Source organism: Orcinus orca, chromosome 8, assembly GCF_937001465.1.
Source record: "Orcinus orca chromosome 8, mOrcOrc1.1, whole genome shotgun sequence".
Lineage (NCBI taxonomy): Eukaryota > Metazoa > Chordata > Mammalia > Artiodactyla > Delphinidae > Orcinus > Orcinus orca.
This window is the reverse complement of record NC_064566.1, coordinates 31,349,302-31,369,972: the sequence shown is the minus strand read 5'-3', so window position 1 is coordinate 31,369,972 and position 20,671 is coordinate 31,349,302. Positions and strand designations below refer to the sequence as shown.

General features: G+C 35.9%; 2 protein-coding genes across 2 annotated transcripts in view; one reads left to right on the top strand and one right to left on the bottom strand.

Moving 5' to 3' along the window:
• Positions 1-20,671, top strand: part of ANO3 (anoctamin 3) — a 271,028-nt gene that overhangs the window by 78,001 nt on the left and 172,356 nt on the right. The window contains exon 3 of the mRNA XM_004263929.3: positions 299-370. Within this exon, the coding sequence (XP_004263977.2) occupies positions 299-370 (72 nt within the window). The remainder of the gene's footprint in view (positions 1-298; positions 371-20,671) is intronic.
• The window catches only part of MUC15 (mucin 15, cell surface associated), a 114,477-nt gene continuing 114,028 nt past the window's right edge, over positions 20,223-20,671 (bottom strand). Inside the window, exon 4 of the mRNA XM_049713494.1 lies at positions 20,223-20,581. Within this exon, the coding sequence (XP_049569451.1) occupies positions 20,253-20,581 (329 nt within the window). The 3' untranslated portion in view covers positions 20,223-20,252. The remainder of the gene's footprint in view (positions 20,582-20,671) is intronic.

The window sequence follows — 20,671 nt, the reverse complement described above, 5'->3', positions numbered from 1 at the left end:
TTGCTTCTTCCTCTGGATAATTTGAAAATGCCAATATTCTCTTTTCAATAGTATTGGGAAATCACTATTTTAAATAGTCAGCTTACATCTATGTCCAGTAAGGAAAGTGGCTAATTGTTTAAGAGAATCAAAGTGTTAAAATGTAATATAGATGTATCTCTCATTTCCACTCATTAACTTAAAAACATTTCTTCATGTTTGGCTGTTATTTGGACAGCAGTCACCACGGTAATTGTTCTAACTGTCATTATGTTTTTATTCCCCAAAACTAGAAAGTCTTTTTTGTTCTTGTTTCCAGTTAACACTGAGGAAGGCAGAAAAGACTCTGTGCTCAGATGTTCTTTTGCTGACCTCAGTGACTTTTGCTTGGGTGAGTTACTTTCTATTATTTCCTTCCTCCTTTCCCCCTCTCCAAAGGTAAACTGACTTCTACTTCAAACGTAGAACTTTATTTTTTTAAGAAAAAAAAAATTCATGTTTAGTCTTTAACATTTGATGGGTGAGAATAATATTCTAAGGTTAAAATATTATTAAGGTATTTCATGTACAGTTTGAAAGTCAAATACAGAAGATTTTTAATGAATAACAATCCTATAACTGAAAAATATTCTGTTGTTAGTCTTTTGGAAATTTCCTTCAATTCTCGATGAATAAGTACATTTATACTACTGTGTCTAGATTTATCAAATTTCAGCATTATTTGTTGATCTCTCGTGCTAGATAAAGGTTTATTAGTTCATTCATATAACCTTTCCTTATTTTTTTCACAGTTACACTGCCATTTTAAATCTCTCCACTGATTAAATTTGTAACTATAGTATATTTGCATCTTTATATCATGTTTTTTCTTTTTTAGCTTTTTTCTTTTTTAATTTTTTAATTATTATTTTTAACATCTTTATTGGAGTATAATTGCTTTACAATGGTGTGTTAGTTTCTGCTTTATAACAAAGCTATACATATACATATATCCCCATATCTCCTCCCTCTTGCACCTCCCTCCCACACTTCCTATCCCACCCCTCTAGGTGATCACAAAGCACCCAGCTTATCTCCCTGTACTATGCGGCTGCTTCCCACTAGCTATCTATTTTACATTTGGTAGTGTATATATGTTGGTGCTAATCTCTGATTTCATCCAGCTTAACAGTCCATCTCCCCGTGTCCTCAAGTCCATTCTCTACGTCTGCATCTTTATTCCTGTCCTGCCCCTAGGCTCATCAGAACCATTTTTTAGTTTTTTAGATTCCATATATATGTGTTACCATACAGTATTTGTTTTTCTCTTTCTGACTTACTTCACTCTGTATGACGGACTCTAAGTCCATCCACCTCACTACAAATAACTTAATTTTGTTTCTTTTTATGGCTGAGTAATATGCCATTGTATATATGTGCCACATCTTCTTTATCCATTCATCTGTCGATGGACACTTAGGTTGCTTCCATGTCCTGGCTATTGTAAATAATGCTGCAATAAACAGTCAGGTACATTTCACTTTTTGAATTATGGTTTTCTCAGGGTATATGCCCAGTAGTGGGATTGCTGGGTCATATGGTAGTTCTATTTTTGTTTTTTTGGGTAACCTCCATACTGTTCTCCATAGTGGCTGTATCAATTTACATTCCCACCAACAGTGCAGGAGGGTTCCCTTTTCTCTACACCCTCTCCAGCATTTATTGTTTGTAGATTTTTTGAAGATGGCCATTCTGACCAGTGTGAGGTGGTACCTCATTGTGGTTTTGATCTGCATTTCTCTAATAATTAGTGATGTTGAGCATCCTTTCAAGTGTTTGTTGGCAATCTGTATATCTTCTTTGGAGAAATGTCTATTTAGGTCTTCTGCCCATTTTTAGATTGGGTTGTTTGTTTTTCTGATATTGAGCTACATGAGCTGCTTGTATATTTTGGAGGCTAATCCTTTGTCATTTGCTTCGTTTGCAAATATTTTCTCCCATTCTAGGATTGTTTTTCATCTTGTTTATGGTTTCCTTTGCTATTCAAAAGTTTTGAAGTTTCATTAGGTCCCATTTGTTTATTTTTGTTTTTATTTCTATTACTCTAGGAGGTAGGTCAAAAAGGATCTTCCTGTGATTTGTATCATAGAGTGTTCTGCTTATGTTTTCCTGTAAGTGTTTTATAGTGTCTGGCCTTAACATTTAGGTCTTTATCCATTTTGAGTTTAGTTTTATGTATGGTGTTAGGAAGTGTTCTAATTTCATTCTTTTACATGTAGCTGTCCTGTTTTCCCAGTACCACTTATTGAAGAGGCTGTCTCTCTATTGTATATTCTTACCTCCTTTGTCAAAGAAAAGGTGGCCATATGTGTGTGGGTTTATCTCTAGGCTTTCTATCCTATTCCATTGATCTATCTTTCTGTTTTTGTGCCAGTACCATACTGTCTTGATTACTGTAGCTTTGTAATATAGTCTGAAGTCAGGGAGCCTAATTCCTCCAGCTCCGTCTTTCCTTCTAAAGATTTCTTTCGCTATTCTGGGTCTTTTGTGTATCCATACAAATTGTGAAATTTTTTGTTCTGGTTCTGTGAAAAATGCCATTAGTAGTTTGATAGGGATTGCATTGAATCTGTAGATTGTTTTGAGTAGTATAGTCAATTTCACAATGTTGATTCTTCCAATCCAAGAACATGGTATATCTCTCCATCTGTTTATATCATCTTTAATTTCTTTCATCAATGTCTTATAGTTTTCTGCATACAGGTCTTTTGTCTCCTTAGGTAGGTTTATTCCTAGGTATTTTATTTTTTGTTGCAGTGGTAAATGGGAGTGTTCCCTTAATTTCTCTTTCAGATTTTTCGTTGTTAGTGTATAGGAATGCAAGAGATTTCTGTGCATTAATTTTGTATCCTGCTACTTTACCAAATTCATTGATTAGCTCTAGTAGTTTTCTGTTAGCTTCTTTAGGATTCTCTATGTATAGTATCATGTCATCAGCAAACAGTGACAGTTTTACTTCTTCTTTTCTGATTTGGATTCCTTTTATTTCCCTTTCTTCTCTGATTGCTGTGGCTAAAACTTCCAAAACTATGTTGAATAATAGGGGTGACAGTTGGAAACCATGTCTTTTTACTGATCTTAGTGGAAATGGTTTCAGTTTTTCACCATTGAGAATGATGTTAGCTGTGGGTTTGTCATATATGCCCTTTAAGTTCCCTCTATGTCTACTTTCTGGAGGGTGTTTATCATAAATGGGTGCTGAAATTTGTTGAAAGTTGTTCTGCATCTATTGAGATGATCATATGTTTTTTCTCCCTTAATTTGTTAATATGGTTTATCACACTGATTGATTTGTGTATATTAAAGAATCCTTGCATTCCTGGGATAAACCCCACTTGAATATGGTGTATGATGCTTTTAATGTGCTATTGGATTCTGTTTGCTAGTATTTTGTTGAGGATTTTTGCATATGCGTAATCAGTGATATTGGCCTGTAGTTTTCTTTTTCTGTAACATCTTTGTCTGGTTTTGGTATCAGAGCAATGGTGGCCTCGTAGAATGAGTTTGGGAGTGTTCCTCCCTCTGCTATATTTTGGAAGAGCTTGGGAAGGATAGGTGTTAGCTCTTCTCTAAATGTTTGAAAGAATTCACCTGTGAAGCCATCTGGTCCTTGGCTTTTGTGGGTTGGAAGATTTTTAATCACAGTTTCAATTTCAGTGCTTGTGATAGGTCTGTTCATATTTCTGTTTCTTCCTGATTCAGTCTTGGAAGGTTATACTTTTCTAGGAATTTGTCCATTTCTTCCAGATGGTCCATTTTTTAGCATATAGTTGCTTATAGTAGTCTCTCATGACCCTTTGTGTTTCTGCAGTGTTTGTTGTCACTTCTATTTCATTTCTAATTCTGTTGATTTGAGTCTTCTCCCTTTTTTTCTTAATGAGTGTGGGGCTAATGGTTTATCTATTTTGTTTATCTTCCCAAAGAACCAGCCTTTAGTTTTATTGATCTTTACTATGGTTTCCTTCATTTCTTTTTCATTTATTTCTGATCTGATGTTTAGGTTTTCTTTCCTTCTGCTAACTTTGGGGCTTTTTATTCTTCTTTCTCTAATTGCTTTAAGATTAGGTTGTTTATTTGAGATTTTTCTTGTTTCCTGACGTAAGATTGTACTGCTGTAATTTTCCCACTTAGAACTGCTTTTCCTACATTCTATAGGTTATGGGTCATCGTGTTTTCATTGTCATTTGTTTCTAGGTATATTTTGATTTCCTCGTTGATTTCTTCAGTGATCTCTTGGTAGTTTAGTAGCATATTTGTTTAGCCTCCATGTGTTTGTATTTTTTACTGTTTTTTTTTTCCTGTAATTGATATCTAGTCTCATAGCATTGTGGTCAGAAAAGATACTTGATACAATTTCAATTTTCCTAAATTTACCAAGGCTTGATTTGTGACCCAAGATATGATCTATCCTGGAGAATGTTCCATGAGCACTTGAGAAGAATGTGTATTCTGTTGATTTTGGATGGAATGTCCTATGAATATCAATTAAGTCTATCTGGCCTGATGTGTCTTTTAAAGCTTGTGTTTCCTTACTTATTCTCATTTTGGATGATCTGTCCATTGGTGAAAGTGGGGTGTTAAAGTCTCCAACTATTATTGTGTTACTGTTGACTTCCCCATTTATGGCTGTTAGCATTTGCCGTATGTATTGAGGTGCTCCTATGTTGGGTGCATAAATATATACAATTGTTATATCTTCTTCTTGGATTGATCCCTTGATCATTATGTAGTGTCTTTCTTTGTCTCTTGTAATAGCATTTATTTTAAAATCTGTTTTGTCTGATATGAGTATTGCTTCTTCAGCTTTCTTTTGATTTCCATATGCTTGGAATATCTTTTTCCATCCACTCACTTTCAGTCTGTATGTGTCCCTAGGTCTGAAATGGGTCTCTTGTACACAGCATATATATGGGTCTTGTTTTTGTATCCATTCAGCCAGTTTGTGTCTTTTGGTTGGAGCATTTAATCCATTTACATTTAAAGTAATTATCAATATGTATGCTCCTATTGCCATTTCCTTAATTGTTTTGGATTTTTTATTGTAGGTCTTTTCCTTTTCTTGTTTTTCCTGCCTAGAGAAGTTCGTTTAGCATTTGTTGTAAAGCTGGTTTGGTGTGCTGAATCCTCTTAACTTTTGCTTGTCTGTAAGGGTTTTAATTTCTCTGTCAAATCTGAATGATTTGACAAATCTGAATAGAGTAATCTTGATTGTAGGTTTTTCTCCTTCATCACTTTAAATATGTCCTGCCACTCCCTTCTGGCTTGCAGAGTTTCTGCTGAAGGATCAGCTGTTAACCTTCTTGGGTTTCCCTTGTATATTATTTATTGCTTTTCTCTGGCTTTTAATACTTTTTCTTTGAATTTAATTTCTGATAGTTTGATTAATATGTGTCTTGGTGTGCTTCTCCTTGGATTTATCCTGTATGGAACTCTCTGAGCTTCCTGGACTTGATTGACTATTTCCTTTCCCATGTTAGGGAAGTTTTCAACTATAATCTCTTAAAATATTTTCTCAGTCCCTTTCTTTTTCTCTTCTTCTTCTGGGACCCCTATAATTCGAATATTGGTCCTTTAATGTTGTTGTCCCAGAAGTCTCTGAGACTGTCCTCAATTCTTTTCATTATTTTTCCTTTGTTCTGCTCTGTGGTAGTTATTTCCACTATTTTATCTTCCAGGTCACTTATCCATTCTTCTGCAGAATAACTGATTCTGCTATTGATTCCTTCTAGAGAATTTTTCATTTCATTTATTGTGTTGTTCATCATTGTTTGTTTGCTCTTTAGTTCTTCTAGGTCCTTGCTAAACATTTCTTGTATTTTCTCCATTCTATTTCCAAGATTTTGGATCATCTTTGCTATCATTACTCTGAATTCTTTTTCAGGTAGACTGCCTATTTCCTCTTCATTTGTTTCATTTGGTGAGTTTTTACTTTGCTCCTTCCTCTGCTGCATATTTCTTTTTCTTCTCATTTTGTTTAACTGCTGTGTTTGGTGTCTTCTTTTCGCAGGCTGCATGTTCGTAGTTACTGTTGTTTTTGGTGTCTGCCCCAGTGGGTGAGGTTGGTTTAGTGGCTTGAGTAGGTTTCCTGGTGGAGTGGACTGGTTCCTGTGTTCTAGGGGTGGGGTTGTATCTGGTCTTTCTGGTGGGCAGGGCTGCATCCAGTGGTGTGTTTTGGAGTGTCTGTGAACTTAGTATAACTTTAGGCAGCCTCTCTGCTAATGGATGGGGTTGTGTTCCTGTCTTGCTAGTTGTTTGGCAGGGGGCGTCTAGCACTGGAGTTTGCTGGCCATTTGGTGGAGGTGGGTCTTAGTGTTTAGATGAAGATCTCTGTGTGCACTCTCATTGATTGATATTGCATGGGGCCGGGAGGTTTCTCATGGTCCAATGTCCTGGACTTGACCCTCCCATCTCAGAAGCTCAGGCATAACACCCGGCTGGCACACCAAGACCCTGCCAGCCACACAGCTCAGAAGAAAAGGAAGAAAAAAAAAAAAAATGAAGAGATAGAACCCTAGGACAAATGGTAAAAGCAAACCTAAACAGACAAAATCACACAAAGAAGCATACACATGCATGCTCAGAAAAAGAAAAAAATGAAAAATAAAAATAGATAAATAAATTAAATTAAATAAAAAATAATTCAAAAAATTTGAAGTAAAAGAGGAGAGAAACCAAACCCATAAACAAATCCACCAATGATAATAAGCACTAAAAACTAAACTAAGAAAAACATAAAACCAGAAACAAATTAGATGCAGAAAGCAAATCCCAAGTCTAAGTTTGCTCCCAAAGTCTGCTGCCTCAGTTTTGAGAACATTCATTGTCTGTTCAGGTATTCTTCAAATGCGGGGTTTATCAAGTTGACTCTGGGGATTTAATCTGTTGCTCCTGAGGCTGCACAGAGAAATTTCCCTTTCTCTTCTTTGTTCATACAGGTACTGGGGTTCAGCTTTGTTTCGGCCCCGCCTCTGCATGTAGGCCGCCCTGAGCCTCTTCCATACCCAGACAGGAGGAGGTTAAAGCAGCAGATTAGGGCTCTCTTGCTCCCTCAGGCCAGGGAGAGGGAAGGGTATGGTTCATAATTAGAATGCAGGGCAAGCCTGTGGCCACTGCCGTGACATTGCAACAGCCTGTGGCGAGCCATGTGTTCTCCCGGGGAAGTTGTCCCTGGATCACGGGACCCGGGCAGTGGCGGGCTGCACAGGCTCCCAGGCGGGTGTGGGTAGTGACTTGTGCTTGCACACAGGATCCTTGGTGGCAGCTGCAGCAGCATTAGTGGTTCATGCCCGTCTCTGGGGTCTGAGCTGATAGTCGTGGCTCACACCCATCTCTGAAGCTCATTTAGGCAGTGCTCTGACTTCTGTGGGCACACTGGGAAGGAATCCCCTTTCCTCACGCACCCCGACACAATGGTCTCTTGCTTCTTAGGCACGTCCAGACTTTTTCCTGGACTCCCTCTCAGCTAGCTGTGGCACACTAGCCCCCTTCAGGCTGTCTTCACACGTCCAACCCCAGTCCTCTCCCTGGGATCTGACCTCCGAAGCCTGAGCCTTAGCTTCCGGCCCCCACCCACCATGGCAGGTGAGCAGACAAGACTCTCAGGCTGGTGAGTGCTGGTCAGCACCAATCCTTAGTGCAGAAATCTCTCCACTTTGCCCTCTGCACCCCTGCTGCTGCACTCTCCTTCATGGCTCTGAAGCTTACCTCCCACACCCCCCCCATCTCCACCAGTGAAGGGGCTCCCTAGTGTGTAGAAACTTTAACTCCTTCACAGCTCCATCCCAGAGGTGCAGGTCCAGTCCCTATTCTTTTTTTTTTTTTTTTTTTTTTTTTTTGCAGTACGCAGACCTCTCACTCTTGTGGCCTCTCCCGTTGTGGAGCACAGGCTCTGGACACGCAGGGTCAGCGGCCATGGCTCACAGGCCTAGCCACTCCACGGCATGTGGGATCTTCCCGGACTGGGGCACGAACCCATGTCCCCTGCATCGGCAGGCAGACTCCCAACCACTGCGCCACCAGGGAAGCCCGACTTACTTATTTTATATCTGGAAGTTTGTACCTCTTGATCCCCTTCACCTATTTTGCACCCAACCAACTTGCCTCCTCTCTGGAAACCACCAATATGTTCTCTGTATCTATGAATCTGGTTTTCTTTTGCTTAATTTGTTTGTTTTGTGTTTTACAGTCCACATATAAGTGGAATTATATAAGTGAATTATGTAGTACTTGTCTTTGTCTTATTTCACTTAGCATAATATCGATGTTTTCCATCCATGTTGCCACAATTGGCAAGATTTCATTCTTTTACTTATGGCTGAGTAATATTCCATTACATATATATATACCACTTCTTTATCCATTCATCCACTGATGGACACTTAGCTTGCTTCTGTATCTGGGTTATGGTAAATAATGCTATAGTGAACATAAGAGTGCATATCATTTTGAATTAGTGTTTTTGTTATCTTTGGACAGATACCCAAAAGCAAATTGCTGGATAAGATGAGAGTTCTATTTTTAATTTTTTGAAGAGTATCCATACCGTTTTCCACAGTGGTTGCACCAATGTACATTTCCAGCAACAGTGTACAAGGGTTCCCTTTTTTCTGCATTCTTGCCAAAACTTGCTGTTTCTTGTCTTTTTGATAATAACCATTCTGACAGGTGTGAGGAGATACCTCATTGTGGTTTTGATTTGCATTTCCCTGATGAATAGTGACACTGAACATCTTTTCATGTGCCTATTGGCCATCTGTATGTTTTCTTTGGAAAAAATGTTTATTCATATCCTGTGCTCATTTTTTAATCAAGTTGTTTGTTTTTTTGATGTTGAGTTGTATGAGGTTTTATTATATTTTGGATATTAACCCCTTATTAGATATATGATTTACAAATATTTTCTCACAGTCAGTAGGTGTCTGTTTCTTTTGTTGATGATTTCCTTCACTGTGCAGAAGCTTTTAAGTTTAATGTAGCCCATTTGTTTATTTTTGCTTTTTGCTGTTGAAGTCAGATCCAAAACAATACATTGCTAAGACTGATGTCAAAGAGCTTACTACCTATGTTTTCTTCTAAGAGTTTTATGATTTCAGGTCTTAAACATTCAAATCTTTGATCCATTTTGAGGGGTTTTGTTCTGTTCTGTTTTGTTTTGTTTTTCATATATGGTATACAATGGTGCTACAATTTCATTCTTTTGTGTGTAACTGTCCAGTTTTTCCAACATCATTTATTGTAAAGACTGTCCTTTCCCCATTTGTATATGCTGTCCTCCTTTGTCATAAAATAATTAACCATATGTGCTTGGGTTAATTTCTGGGCTGTCTATTCTGTTCCATTGATTTATGTGTCTTTTTTTTACCAGTGCTCTACTGTTTTGATTACCTAGCTTTATTGTATAGTTTGAAATCAGGTAGCAGGGTATCTCAGCTTTGTTCTTTCTCAAGATTGCTTTGGCTATTTGGGGTCTATTTGGAGTCTCTTGTGGTTCCATACAAATTTGAGAATCATTTGTTCTAAGTCTGTGAAAAATACTATTGGAATTTTGATAGGGATTGCATTGAATCTGTAGATTGCTTTAGGTAGTATGAACATTTTAAAATTATTAATTCTTCCAATCCATGAGCATGGAATACCTTTCCATTTATTTGTGTCTTATTCAGTTGTTTTCATTAATGTATTGTAGTTTTCAGAGTACAGGTCTTTCATCTTTTTGATGTAATTTATTCCTAGGTATTTTATTCTTTGGAGTGCAATTGTAAGTGGGATTGTTTTCTTAATTTCTCTTTCTGATAGTTCATTATTAGTGTACAGAAATACAACAGATTTTTGTATAGTGATTTTGTATCATGAAATTTTACTTAATTTATTAGTTTTAATAGTTTTTTGGTAGAGTTTTTAGAGTTTTCTATATATAATACCATATCATCTGCAAATAATGACAGTTTTACCTCTTCCTTTCTAATTTGGATGTATTTTATTTCTTTTTCTTGCCTAATTTCTCTGGCTAGAACTCCCAATACAATTTTAAGTAAAAGTGGTGAGAGTGGGCATCCTTGTCTTGTTTTTGATTTTAAAGGAAAAGTTTTCAACTTTTCACCATTGAGATATTACCTGTGGGTTTGTAATGTATGTCCTTTATTATATTGAGGCTCATTCTCTCTATAACCACTTTTTTGAGAGTTTTTTATCATAAATGAATATTGAATTTTGTCATATGCTTTTTCTGAATTTATTGAGATGATTATATGATTTGTATGCTTCATTTTGTTAATGTGGTTTGATTTGTGAATGTTGAACCATTCTTGCATCTTTGGAATAAATCCTAGTTGATCATGGTGTATTATCCTTTTAATGTATTGTTGAATTTTGTTTTCTAGTATTTTGTTGAGGATTTTTGCATCTGTTTTCATTAGGGATATTGGTCTGTAATTTTCTTTCTTTGTGGTGTCCTCTGGTTTTGGTACCAGGGTAATGCTGTCCTTGTAAAATAAGTTTGGAAGTGTTCCTTCCCTCCTCTTTTCGGAGGAGTTTGAGGAGCATAAATATTAAACCTTTGAATGTTTGGTAGAATTCACCAGTGAAGCCATCTGGAGCTATACTTTTTTGTTGTTGTTGTTCTTGGGAGAGTTTTGATTGCTGATTCAATCTTCTTAGTAGAAATTGGCCTATTCAGATTTTTATTTCTTTATGGTTCAGTCTTGGAAAACTGTATGCTTCTAGGAATTAATCCATTTCCTCCATGTTGTCCAATTTGTTGGCATAAAATGTTCATATTAGTTGCTTATGAGCCTTTGTATTTCTGTGATATCAGTTGTAACTTCTCTTTCATTTCTGTTTTTACTTATTTGAGCCCTCTCTTTTTATCTTGGTGAGTCTAGCTAAAGGTTTGCCAATTTCATCTTTTCAAGGAGCCAGCTCTTATTTTCATTGATCTTTTCTATTGTCTTTTTAGTCTCTATTTATTTCCACTCTGATTTTCTTATTTCTTTCCCTTTACTAACTTTGGGTTGTGTTTCTTTTTCTTCTTCTAGTTTGTTTAGTGTAAAGTTAGATTGTTATTTGAGTTTCTTGGGTTTTTGTATGTTTCTTCAGGTAGGCTTGCATTGCTATGAACTTCCCTCTTAGAAATGCTTTTACTACATTCCATAGATTTTGAATGTTCATAATGTTCATAATGTTCATTTGTGTCATATTTATGTTTTCATTTTGTCTCTAGGTATTTTTTTTATTTATCCTTTGATTTTTTTTTGATGACCCTGTGGTTTTTCAGTAGCATATTGTTTAATCTCCACATATTACTGGTTTTCTAGTTCTCTTCATGTAATTGATTTCTAGTTTCATGCTGTTGTGGTCAGAAAAGATACTTGATATGATTTCAATAATATTAAATTTTTTGAGACTTGTTTTGTGACCTAACATGTGATATATTCTGAGAATGTTCTGTGTGTGCTTTAGAAGAATGTGTATTCTGTTGCTTTTGGATGGAATGTTTTGCATATATCAATTAAACCCACCTAGTATAATATGTCATTTAAGGCCAATGTTTTCTTATTGATTTTCTAACCAAATGATCTATCCATTGATGCAAGTGGAGTGTTAAAATTCAATACTATTATTATATTTTATTATTTCTCCATTTAGATCTCTTAATATTTGCTTTATATATTTTGGTGCTACTATGTTCAGTGCTTATATATTTATAGATGTTATATCCTCTTGTTGGATTGTCCCCTTTATCATTATGTAATGCCCTTCTCTGTCTTTTATTACAGTTTTTGTTTTAAAGTCTATTTTGTCTGATATGAGTACAGCTACATAAGCTTTCTTTTTGTTTCCATTTGCATGGAATATTTTTCTTTTCAGCTCTTAACTTTCATTTTGTGTATGTCCTTCATTCTGAAGTGAGTCTCTCATAGGCAGCATATAGATGAGTCTGGTTCTTTATCCATTCAGCCATTCTATGCCTATAGATTGGAGCATTTAGTCTATTTACATTTAAAGTAATTACTGATCGTATGTACTTTTTTGCCATTTTTGTCAATTTTTTTCTGGCTGTTTTTGTAGTTCCTCTCTGTTTCTTTATTCTACTCTTTCTCTCTTCCCTTGTGGTTTGATGATTTTCTTTAGTGTTATGTTTAGATTCCTTTCTCCTTTTCTTTTGTGTATCTACTATAAGTAGATACATAGCAGTCTAAGTTGCTAGCAACTTAAATTTGAACATGTTCCAAAGTTCTACATTTTTACCCCCCTAACCTTGTTTTTTATGTCACATTTTATATCTTTTCATTTTATGAATTTTTAACTAATTTTTATATTTTTAGTTAATTTTACTACTTTTGTCTTTAACTTTCTTACTAGATTTATAAGTGATTAATTCACTACCTTTTCTATATATTTACCTTTGCCAGTGAGATTTTTACTTTTATGTTTCCTCCAAGGGAAGAAATCTCATTTAGCACCTAGTTTCAGGCTGATTGAAAACCATGCCCTCAGGCAGCATCTTTTAATGTATGCAAATACATACAGTTTCTATGGGGCCGCAATCCTAAACCTTACTGGTCTTTAGACCAGGAGATCTGAGGGTGGCCTTAGGGGACAGTTACAAATATCAGGGCTCCAGGTAAGTGTATAAGCTATTATCAAGTTGTAGTGATGCAAAGGGGTTGCACAATGTTGCTGTCTCCCTGCTTATCTCCCTGCTTCCCTGGAAGTACCTCCACAGCTTCTAGGTGTGTGGGAAAACTTAAGCCTGTCACTCAGGCTGAAGCTCCAGCATAAATAAATAGGCTTTTTCACAGGAAGATGGGGGTGGTTTCAGTCTGCTCTCTGTGCCATGCCCTGAGGGTGGTTGCCTGTGAAGAATTGTCTCTGATTGTTACAGTCCAGTGGAGACCAGGTTGGCCACCAGGGTCACCTGATCAATAAATACCACCAGAGCGCCTGCTGGCTTTTCTGAGGCAACTAGAGTGTAGGAAGCCGGGCACTCTTGCAGGCTTTAGGAAGAGAGAAAATGCCTTGACTGTGCCTGCTTGCAGGCTTCAGTGATACAGTGGGAGAATGCCTTGTAGAGCTTTGGAATATGTTCAAATTTAAGTTGCTATCAACTTAAAATAGACTGTTATGTACATAGGATGTTATATGTGAGCCTCTTGGTAACCACAAAGCAAAAACTTACAATACATACAGAAAAGAAAAGGAGAAAGGAATCTAAACATAACACTAAAGACAATCATCAAACCACAAGGGAAGAATGCTGTGACTGCTCTTGTTCCCTGGTCCCAGACAGCAAGCAAGTGTCACAACTGCCTGAGCTTTTTGGTTTCAGCAAGGCAGTGAGACAGTGCAGTGACTGCTTGCCCCACCTGTCTTAGCAAGGCAGCAGGAGGCTTTGACTTGCCTGCCTGTGCTAGCAGGGCAGGTAGAGAGTACAAAAATGGTGTCCACCAACACCTCTGGGGAGAGATTTCAACTATCTCCTGCCCTTCCAGCAGATGCTTTAAGATTAGCAAGTGAATCTCCTTCACATACAGTCTAGGCACTTTTTAAACTGCTGCTGTTGTGAGGGATCCTGGGGTGAATGAGACCACATGCAAGACCTTTAAAAGGTGAATCTCAGTTCCCTGTGGCCCTTTGGGCCCCTTGAATGTATTCCTGTTTGTTTTCTAGATAGGTATTTTGGGGGCTTGTCTTTCTGGTGCAGATACGGAGGGCTGGGGTGCCTCGTGCAGGGCACAAATCCCTTGTTCCTCTGAGAAAAGTGCTGAGCTGGGGAGATCCCTCCCTGTTGTTTGTCACTGCGCTGGGAGTGAAATTTGGCAAGACTGTCAAATATGTTCTCTCCTACCTGTCTTGATATCTTTTATCTTGTGTCTTGGAGGAGCAGTTCATCTAGTTTTCAGGTCTTTCTCAGTAGAAAAGGACACATACGTAACTGTAGATTTGGTGTGTACCCAGGAAGAGGTGAGTCCTGGTTCTTCTTATGCTGCCATCTTGGACTTAATTTTATTTTAATCTTCAGCCTCAACTACTTTGGCAGTCCTAAAACACGTTATCATTAGTAATGAATGGGAAGGTTACATAGTGGCAAATAAGTGGAGACCAACTAATAAGATCACCCACACATACTTAAAATTGTTCAAGAGTTACATCATCCACTTCCATAGCCTTAAGCAGTTATAATACAATGTAACAGCATAATGAAATGAAATAGCATTATAATAAAGAAGAATGGTTGAGCTGGAATAATTTGGCTATTAAAATTATACTCCCAGAGATGACTCTAAAGTTTATGTTGCAGTCTTAGTAGCCTGCTGTATTGATCACCTCCAGTTTTGAGCTGGTGCTGGTTTGCAAACAAAATTTAGAAGACTTTATGGATTCCCACTTGACTCAACAGAAGTTTTTATTATAAATAATGTTATTGGTGATTGTAAAAGAGATATTTAGATTAAATTTTAAATTGTTCATTGGCATACTCAAGGTAAGTACCTTGTTTCCTACCCACTTAGGCTTAAAAGGGAAGATAAGCCTTTTTTGGTTGCTCCAAATTACATAATTTGTTTTGTGGATTCTAAACATTAGAATTATGAATTTAAAGAAAGACCAAAGGAAGGGAATATATATTTCTTCAATACCTTATGTGTACAAGTCACATAGATTATTCCATTTAATCCTTGGAACGAGAAGATTTATTATCCCAAATTTTCATATTAAGAAACTGACCCACTGTCACTCAGCTAATAATTGGCATAACCAGGATTTTAACTTGGGTTTCATGGAACCAATATTATTTCTCTTTCTATTACATTAGGCTCCTTGTTTCAAGATACTAAATGATTTTCTTAAGCTTTGAGAATCTTGGTTTCTTGGTTGTTTTTTTGTTTGTTTGTTTAATATAATGGTTTTATTGAGATACAATTCACCTTAACCATACAATTCACCCACTCAAAGTAGTGGGTGAAAATTCAGTGGTTTTTAGCATATTCTCAAAGGTATGCACCCATCACTACAGTCAATTTAGATCATTCCTGTCACCTCAAAAAGAAATCCCCCACCTATTAGCAGTCAACTGTTATTGCAAGCCCAATGCCCCAAGCTGTAGGTAATAACAATTTACTTTCTGTCTCTATAGATTATTCTGAAAAGTTCATAAAAAAATGGAATCATACAATATTTGAACCTCTGTGACTGGCTTTTTTCACCTGGCATAATGTTTCCAGGGTTCATCCATGTTTTTGCATTAATCAGTACTTCAGTCCTTTCTATTGCTGAATAATATTCCATGGTATGGATAAACTGTATTTTATTTATTTGTTCATCAGATGATGGACATTTTGATTTTAGTTTCCACTTTCTGGCTATTATGAATAATACTTCTACAAGCATTTGTGTACAATTTTTTTGTGAAATTATGTTTTGATTTCTCTTGAGTGTTATACCTATATCATATGGTAACTCTATGTTAAAAGTTTTGAAGAACTGCCAGACTGTTTTCCACAGCAGCTGCACCATTTTTCATTCCCACCAACAGTGTATGAAGGTTCAATTTCTCAACGTTCTCACCAACACTTGTTATGGTCTTTCTTTTTGATTATACCCATCGTAGTGAGTTTGAAGTGGTCTCATTGTGGGTTTGATTTGCATTTCCCTGAGAGCTAGTAATGTTGAGCATCTTTTCGTGTGTTTAGTTATTTTTGTTTATTTGTTTTGTTTTTTTTGCCACTTGTATATGTTTTTCACAGAAATGTCTATCCAGATCTTTTGCCCATTCTTAAACTGGGTTGTTTGTCTGTTATTGAGTTGTAAGAGTTATATATACATATACAAGTCCCTTATCAGATATATGATTTGCAAACTTTTTCTCATATTCTGTAGGTTGTCTCTCTTTCTTGATGATATTCTTTAAAGTGCACATTTTTAATTTTGATGAAATACAATTTATTTTTTAAAGGGTGTATGTCTTCCTACTGGAGAGCAACAATAGTTCCGTTTTTCATAATCAAAATTATCTGTTTTCTACTGTACCAGAAAGTTGTTAGATGTTTTTGTTTTTTGAAAGTCTGTTTTTCTTAATTATCAAACTTCCTGGATTTTAAAGACACTATCAGTTGTGAAAAGCATCATCAAATTAATAAGCATTTTTAGGAAAAACGGGTTGCTCCTATGTTAAATAATACATGGAATGTTGACCCCATCCTGATTTCAGAAATGCTAAAATGTGGGGGAAAAGCATCTTAGGATAATGAAATATGATATATATTTGGTATTGTAATTTAGTGTTATTGTTGAAATTATGCAGTTTGTTTGAAATTTAATTTATTTTTACCACATAGGGCAAATTTCATACAAATAAGGTCTGTGTCCTTGATCAGAACCAAAACACACTGGTAGGTTTTGTTTATATTTCAGATAATCCTTCTAATGGAAGAAGGATTAGCTCTATTAATCAAAATGCAGTGTGGTCCTCTTCACTGTCACTCTCAGATCTTAATACCAACTGCAATTTTTTTAAACTTCTACTATTTATAATACACATAAAATTCTGGCAAGAATAACAGAAAAAGGTCTAGGGGGAGGGGAAAACTACTATTCCTCTGCCAAAATAAGAGAATGTTTCACATTCTTTTCATACTGTAGTTTTCACTCTTTGTCCTTAAGTTTACATAGTTTTACAAAGTTGCACTCGGAAGGGGAAGCATATTTGAAATAAAATATATCAAAATAGAAGAAAAGTAGCTTTTTAACTTAATAGTATACATTAAGCATTTCTATATGTTGTCAGTCTGTAAAATTAGCAATTTAACAGATGGAAAATAGTCCCACATATGAGTGTACCATCTATTCATCAATTTATTCAACAGACACTAAGTGCTTACAAAACGCTAAACAATGAGCTAAATAATGGGTATGTAGCAGTGAACAAAACAGTCACCTCACCAATGGCACTTACAGTGAGAAGAGATAGATAACCGTCTATCAGCGCTCTCTATTTTTTTCTTTGTCTCTCATATAGGTACAAGCACAAATATATGCATGTAGAACATGTATATGTTCATTTGTATATATATATATATACATACATACATATGCACGTGTATATATACATGTGTATATATAGCATAAACATATACATATGTTATATAGCTATGTTATAACAATGTCAGTTGCTGATATATATGTACATATGTAGCATATATGTTTTGCATATGTGTGTATTATTTTATATCAGGTGCTGATAAAAGTAATAAAGCCTTATGAGAAGACAGAGAACTATAGAAGTTTCTATTTTAGAAACAGTGGTCAAGGAGAGATTCTCTGATGTGACATGAGCAGAACTCTGACTGGAAAAGGGATTGAGCATTCTTGACAGAGAGAGGAGCAAGTGCAAAGGCCCTGTGGTGAGAGTATACTTAACATCAAGGAACCCAGTGCAGCTGGATTGGAGGAAGTGAGGGTAGGGTTGTAGGACAGGGATGAGATGTGGTAGTAAGGAGACAGATGATGCATACACGGTGTGTCATATTATGGACTATGACTTTTACTTAGAGCTACAAAATTATTGGAAGGTTTTGAGTAAAGGTTAACGTGATTTAACTTAGGTTTTAAAAGGGCTACTCTGGCTGCCATGTAATAGGGGCAAAAGATAGGAACAGATCAGTTAGGAAGACTCTTATAGACTTCTACTCGAGATAGTGATGGCTTGGATTAAGAAACTGTTATCAAGTATTGACAAATGATCCATTTCTAGATATAATTTGAAGATAGTTCAGGTAAGATTTACTGAGCATTTAAATCCATTTAGTTATTCAACAAATATATATTGAATGGCAACTAAGTGCCCTTAGTTGTTCTAGATGTTAGGGATGAAGCAGTAAACAAAAAGACAACAAAAGTGAACAAAGTGAAAACCCAGCACCCAAATACCTTGCTGAATGAAACAGATAATAAATGAAGATAAGTAAGTGAAAACGTACAGCATGTTAGGTAGTGATATATGCTAAAGAGTAAAGCAAAGTAGAAAAATGATGCTTTGTGCTAAGTCAACAGAATTTACTTAAGGATCAGACATGGGGATAAGAGAAAATGAGGAGTCAGGATTTTGGCCTATGTAACTGGAAGAATTGAGTTGCTGTTTATTAAGATGGCAGTGGTCTCTGTAGTAGTCTCTGTAGTATCCATAGGCTTGGTGAACATGCTTGTGAACATAGGTTTTCTTTCTTTTAGATTATAACTTTAGGATTACTCTCCAGTCATTCTGTTAAAACATATTGACACATTTTGTTCCAAAGATTTTACTAACTTACGTTGGTATAGAAAATAAATGATGATACCAGTTTCCCTAGCATCTTTCCAGCAATGGGTATTTTAATTAAAAACAAAAGATGCAAAAGAATATTTATGTACTAGCATAAAAATTTTTATTTAAATTATTGGTCACAGATTATTAAACCACATAAAAATAAATGTTTTTACTAAATTTGTCTCACTTTTTATTACTTGTCTGTTGATAGTCTTTATCATTATCTATTGGGATATTAATATTTATGTATACATCATTGTCAACTTCAGGAAGCTAGAGAGCTATGTCTATAATCTAGAAATTTCACCCATTTTTCATTCAACAAGTATACTGCATTTTTTAATAACCCACTTTTTTTTTCATTTGTAAATATTTTGTTGCCTCAAAGTTTCCAAAACTATCATCTGTCCAATACTACAAGAAGCAATGTTACATAGTAGCTGGGGATGTAAGGTTTAGAGCCAGATTTCCTGGACTCTAATTCTGCCATACACTAAATGTGATATCCTAGGTAACTGCCTAAATTTCCTCATGCTGATGGAGGCTGGTAACAATACCTTTAAAGGATTTAGTAAAATATTATGTGAAAAATGGCACCCTTCCCATTGCTCAAGCCAAAAACGTTAGGATTATTGTTGAAGTCTCTCTTTCATACACCATGACCATAGAATTCTGTTAGTTTTCCCTTAAAAATATATTCTCAATCTGATCATTTCTCAGTCTTGCTACTACCCTGATGCAAACCACATCCTCTCTCCCTGATTGTTGCAATAGCTCCTGACTAGTCTCTTTGCCTTTGCCATTGGCCCCTTCAACCTATCTTCATCTCAGCAATCAGAGTAATTTTGTTAAAATCTAAGAGAGATGATGTCATCCTCTGCTCAAATTCATCCAGTGGCACTCTGTTTAACTCAGGATGAAAACCAAAATCTTTCTAATGGCCCCAATCCTGATGTGCTCCCACTTCCTCCATTACCACTCTACAGGATATTCTGCCACCCTCGCCCTTGCTCACTCCTCACTGCCACACTGATCTCCTTGTCTGTGAACAGACAAGGAAAGCATGCTCCCACCTCAGGGCCTTTGCATTTGTTGTACCCTTTGCCTGTGATGATATTACCAATTGGCATTTTTGCTCCAATTTTACCTCAGGGAAGCCATTCTTAAAGAATTTTATTTAAAATTGCAAATTTCTGCCCTTCCCATACTCTTTATCTCCCTGCCCTTTATATTTCTTTATTGACGACATGACCTTCTAATATGTAAGTGGTATATTTGTTCTTTCCTTAATTTCATCACTGTCGACTTCATGAAGGTAAAGATTTTTGTTCATTGTTGTTCCTACTGTATCCTCAACCTGGAATAGTCCCTGGTACACTGCACGGCAGAACTCAATATATTAATTTAATGAATGAAGGATACCTGATACATTAAGTAATTATTAGCTATCCATGTTAAAAAACATTAGCTGTAAGTAATACTGTGTATAAAGTTAGTGTGAGAAAAAAATCAAGTATTTTAAAAAAGAACACAAACAACTTTAAGAACTTTCTATATTCAGGAATAATACATACTAAGTCACTAAGGATAGAGATTTCTAGTTTCTAAGCTGAGGAACATTGTATGAACATTGTGAAAGACAGTGGTACCATTTACATTATGAGGACAGGAGTTTGCAATCTTCATATAAAAAAAAAAAAAAAAGAAAGCTATTGTTATATAACAGAAGAATCCTTTTGTGTAATGTCAAGGAAAATGACAATAAGAAAGATAAACATATCTACATTCCTAACAATAAAAGGGAATTTTAAATTATATCATTTAGGATCAAGGTTTTCCAAAATAAGTACATTTTTTCCTTCTTCTTTTAATTAACTCATCTACTAATGATCAAGCTGTACTGGACTCTGTAGTAAATTTAAAAAACAAATAATTAAGAGAACATGGCCCTAGGAGAATTTTTTCTAAATTCAGAAAAATAAAAGGAGCCATTAAAAGAAAAAATGCAAGGAAGGAAAAGACGAAGAGAGGGGACAAGGGAGGAAGAGAGGGAAAAGAAAAGAAAAGAGGGGGAAAAAGGGGGAAAATATGATGCAGTTTGGAAGAGAAAAATGAGCAGTTCTAGTTGGAGCCTTGGGGCAAGAAGGAACAGAAGAAGATTTGAAAAGTTTTTGTGAAATTTGTGGCATTTGGCATGTCTTTTAAAACTGAGCTTTCCTCCAGCAAGATGATGATGTAGGTATGTTCTTATTCCAGGAATGTCTGTGTCATAAGAATTAAAGACAAAGAAAAGAAAGAAAGTCAAACTAAATGACATTTTAAAACCTCTGCATAAAAATTAAATTGTGAGTG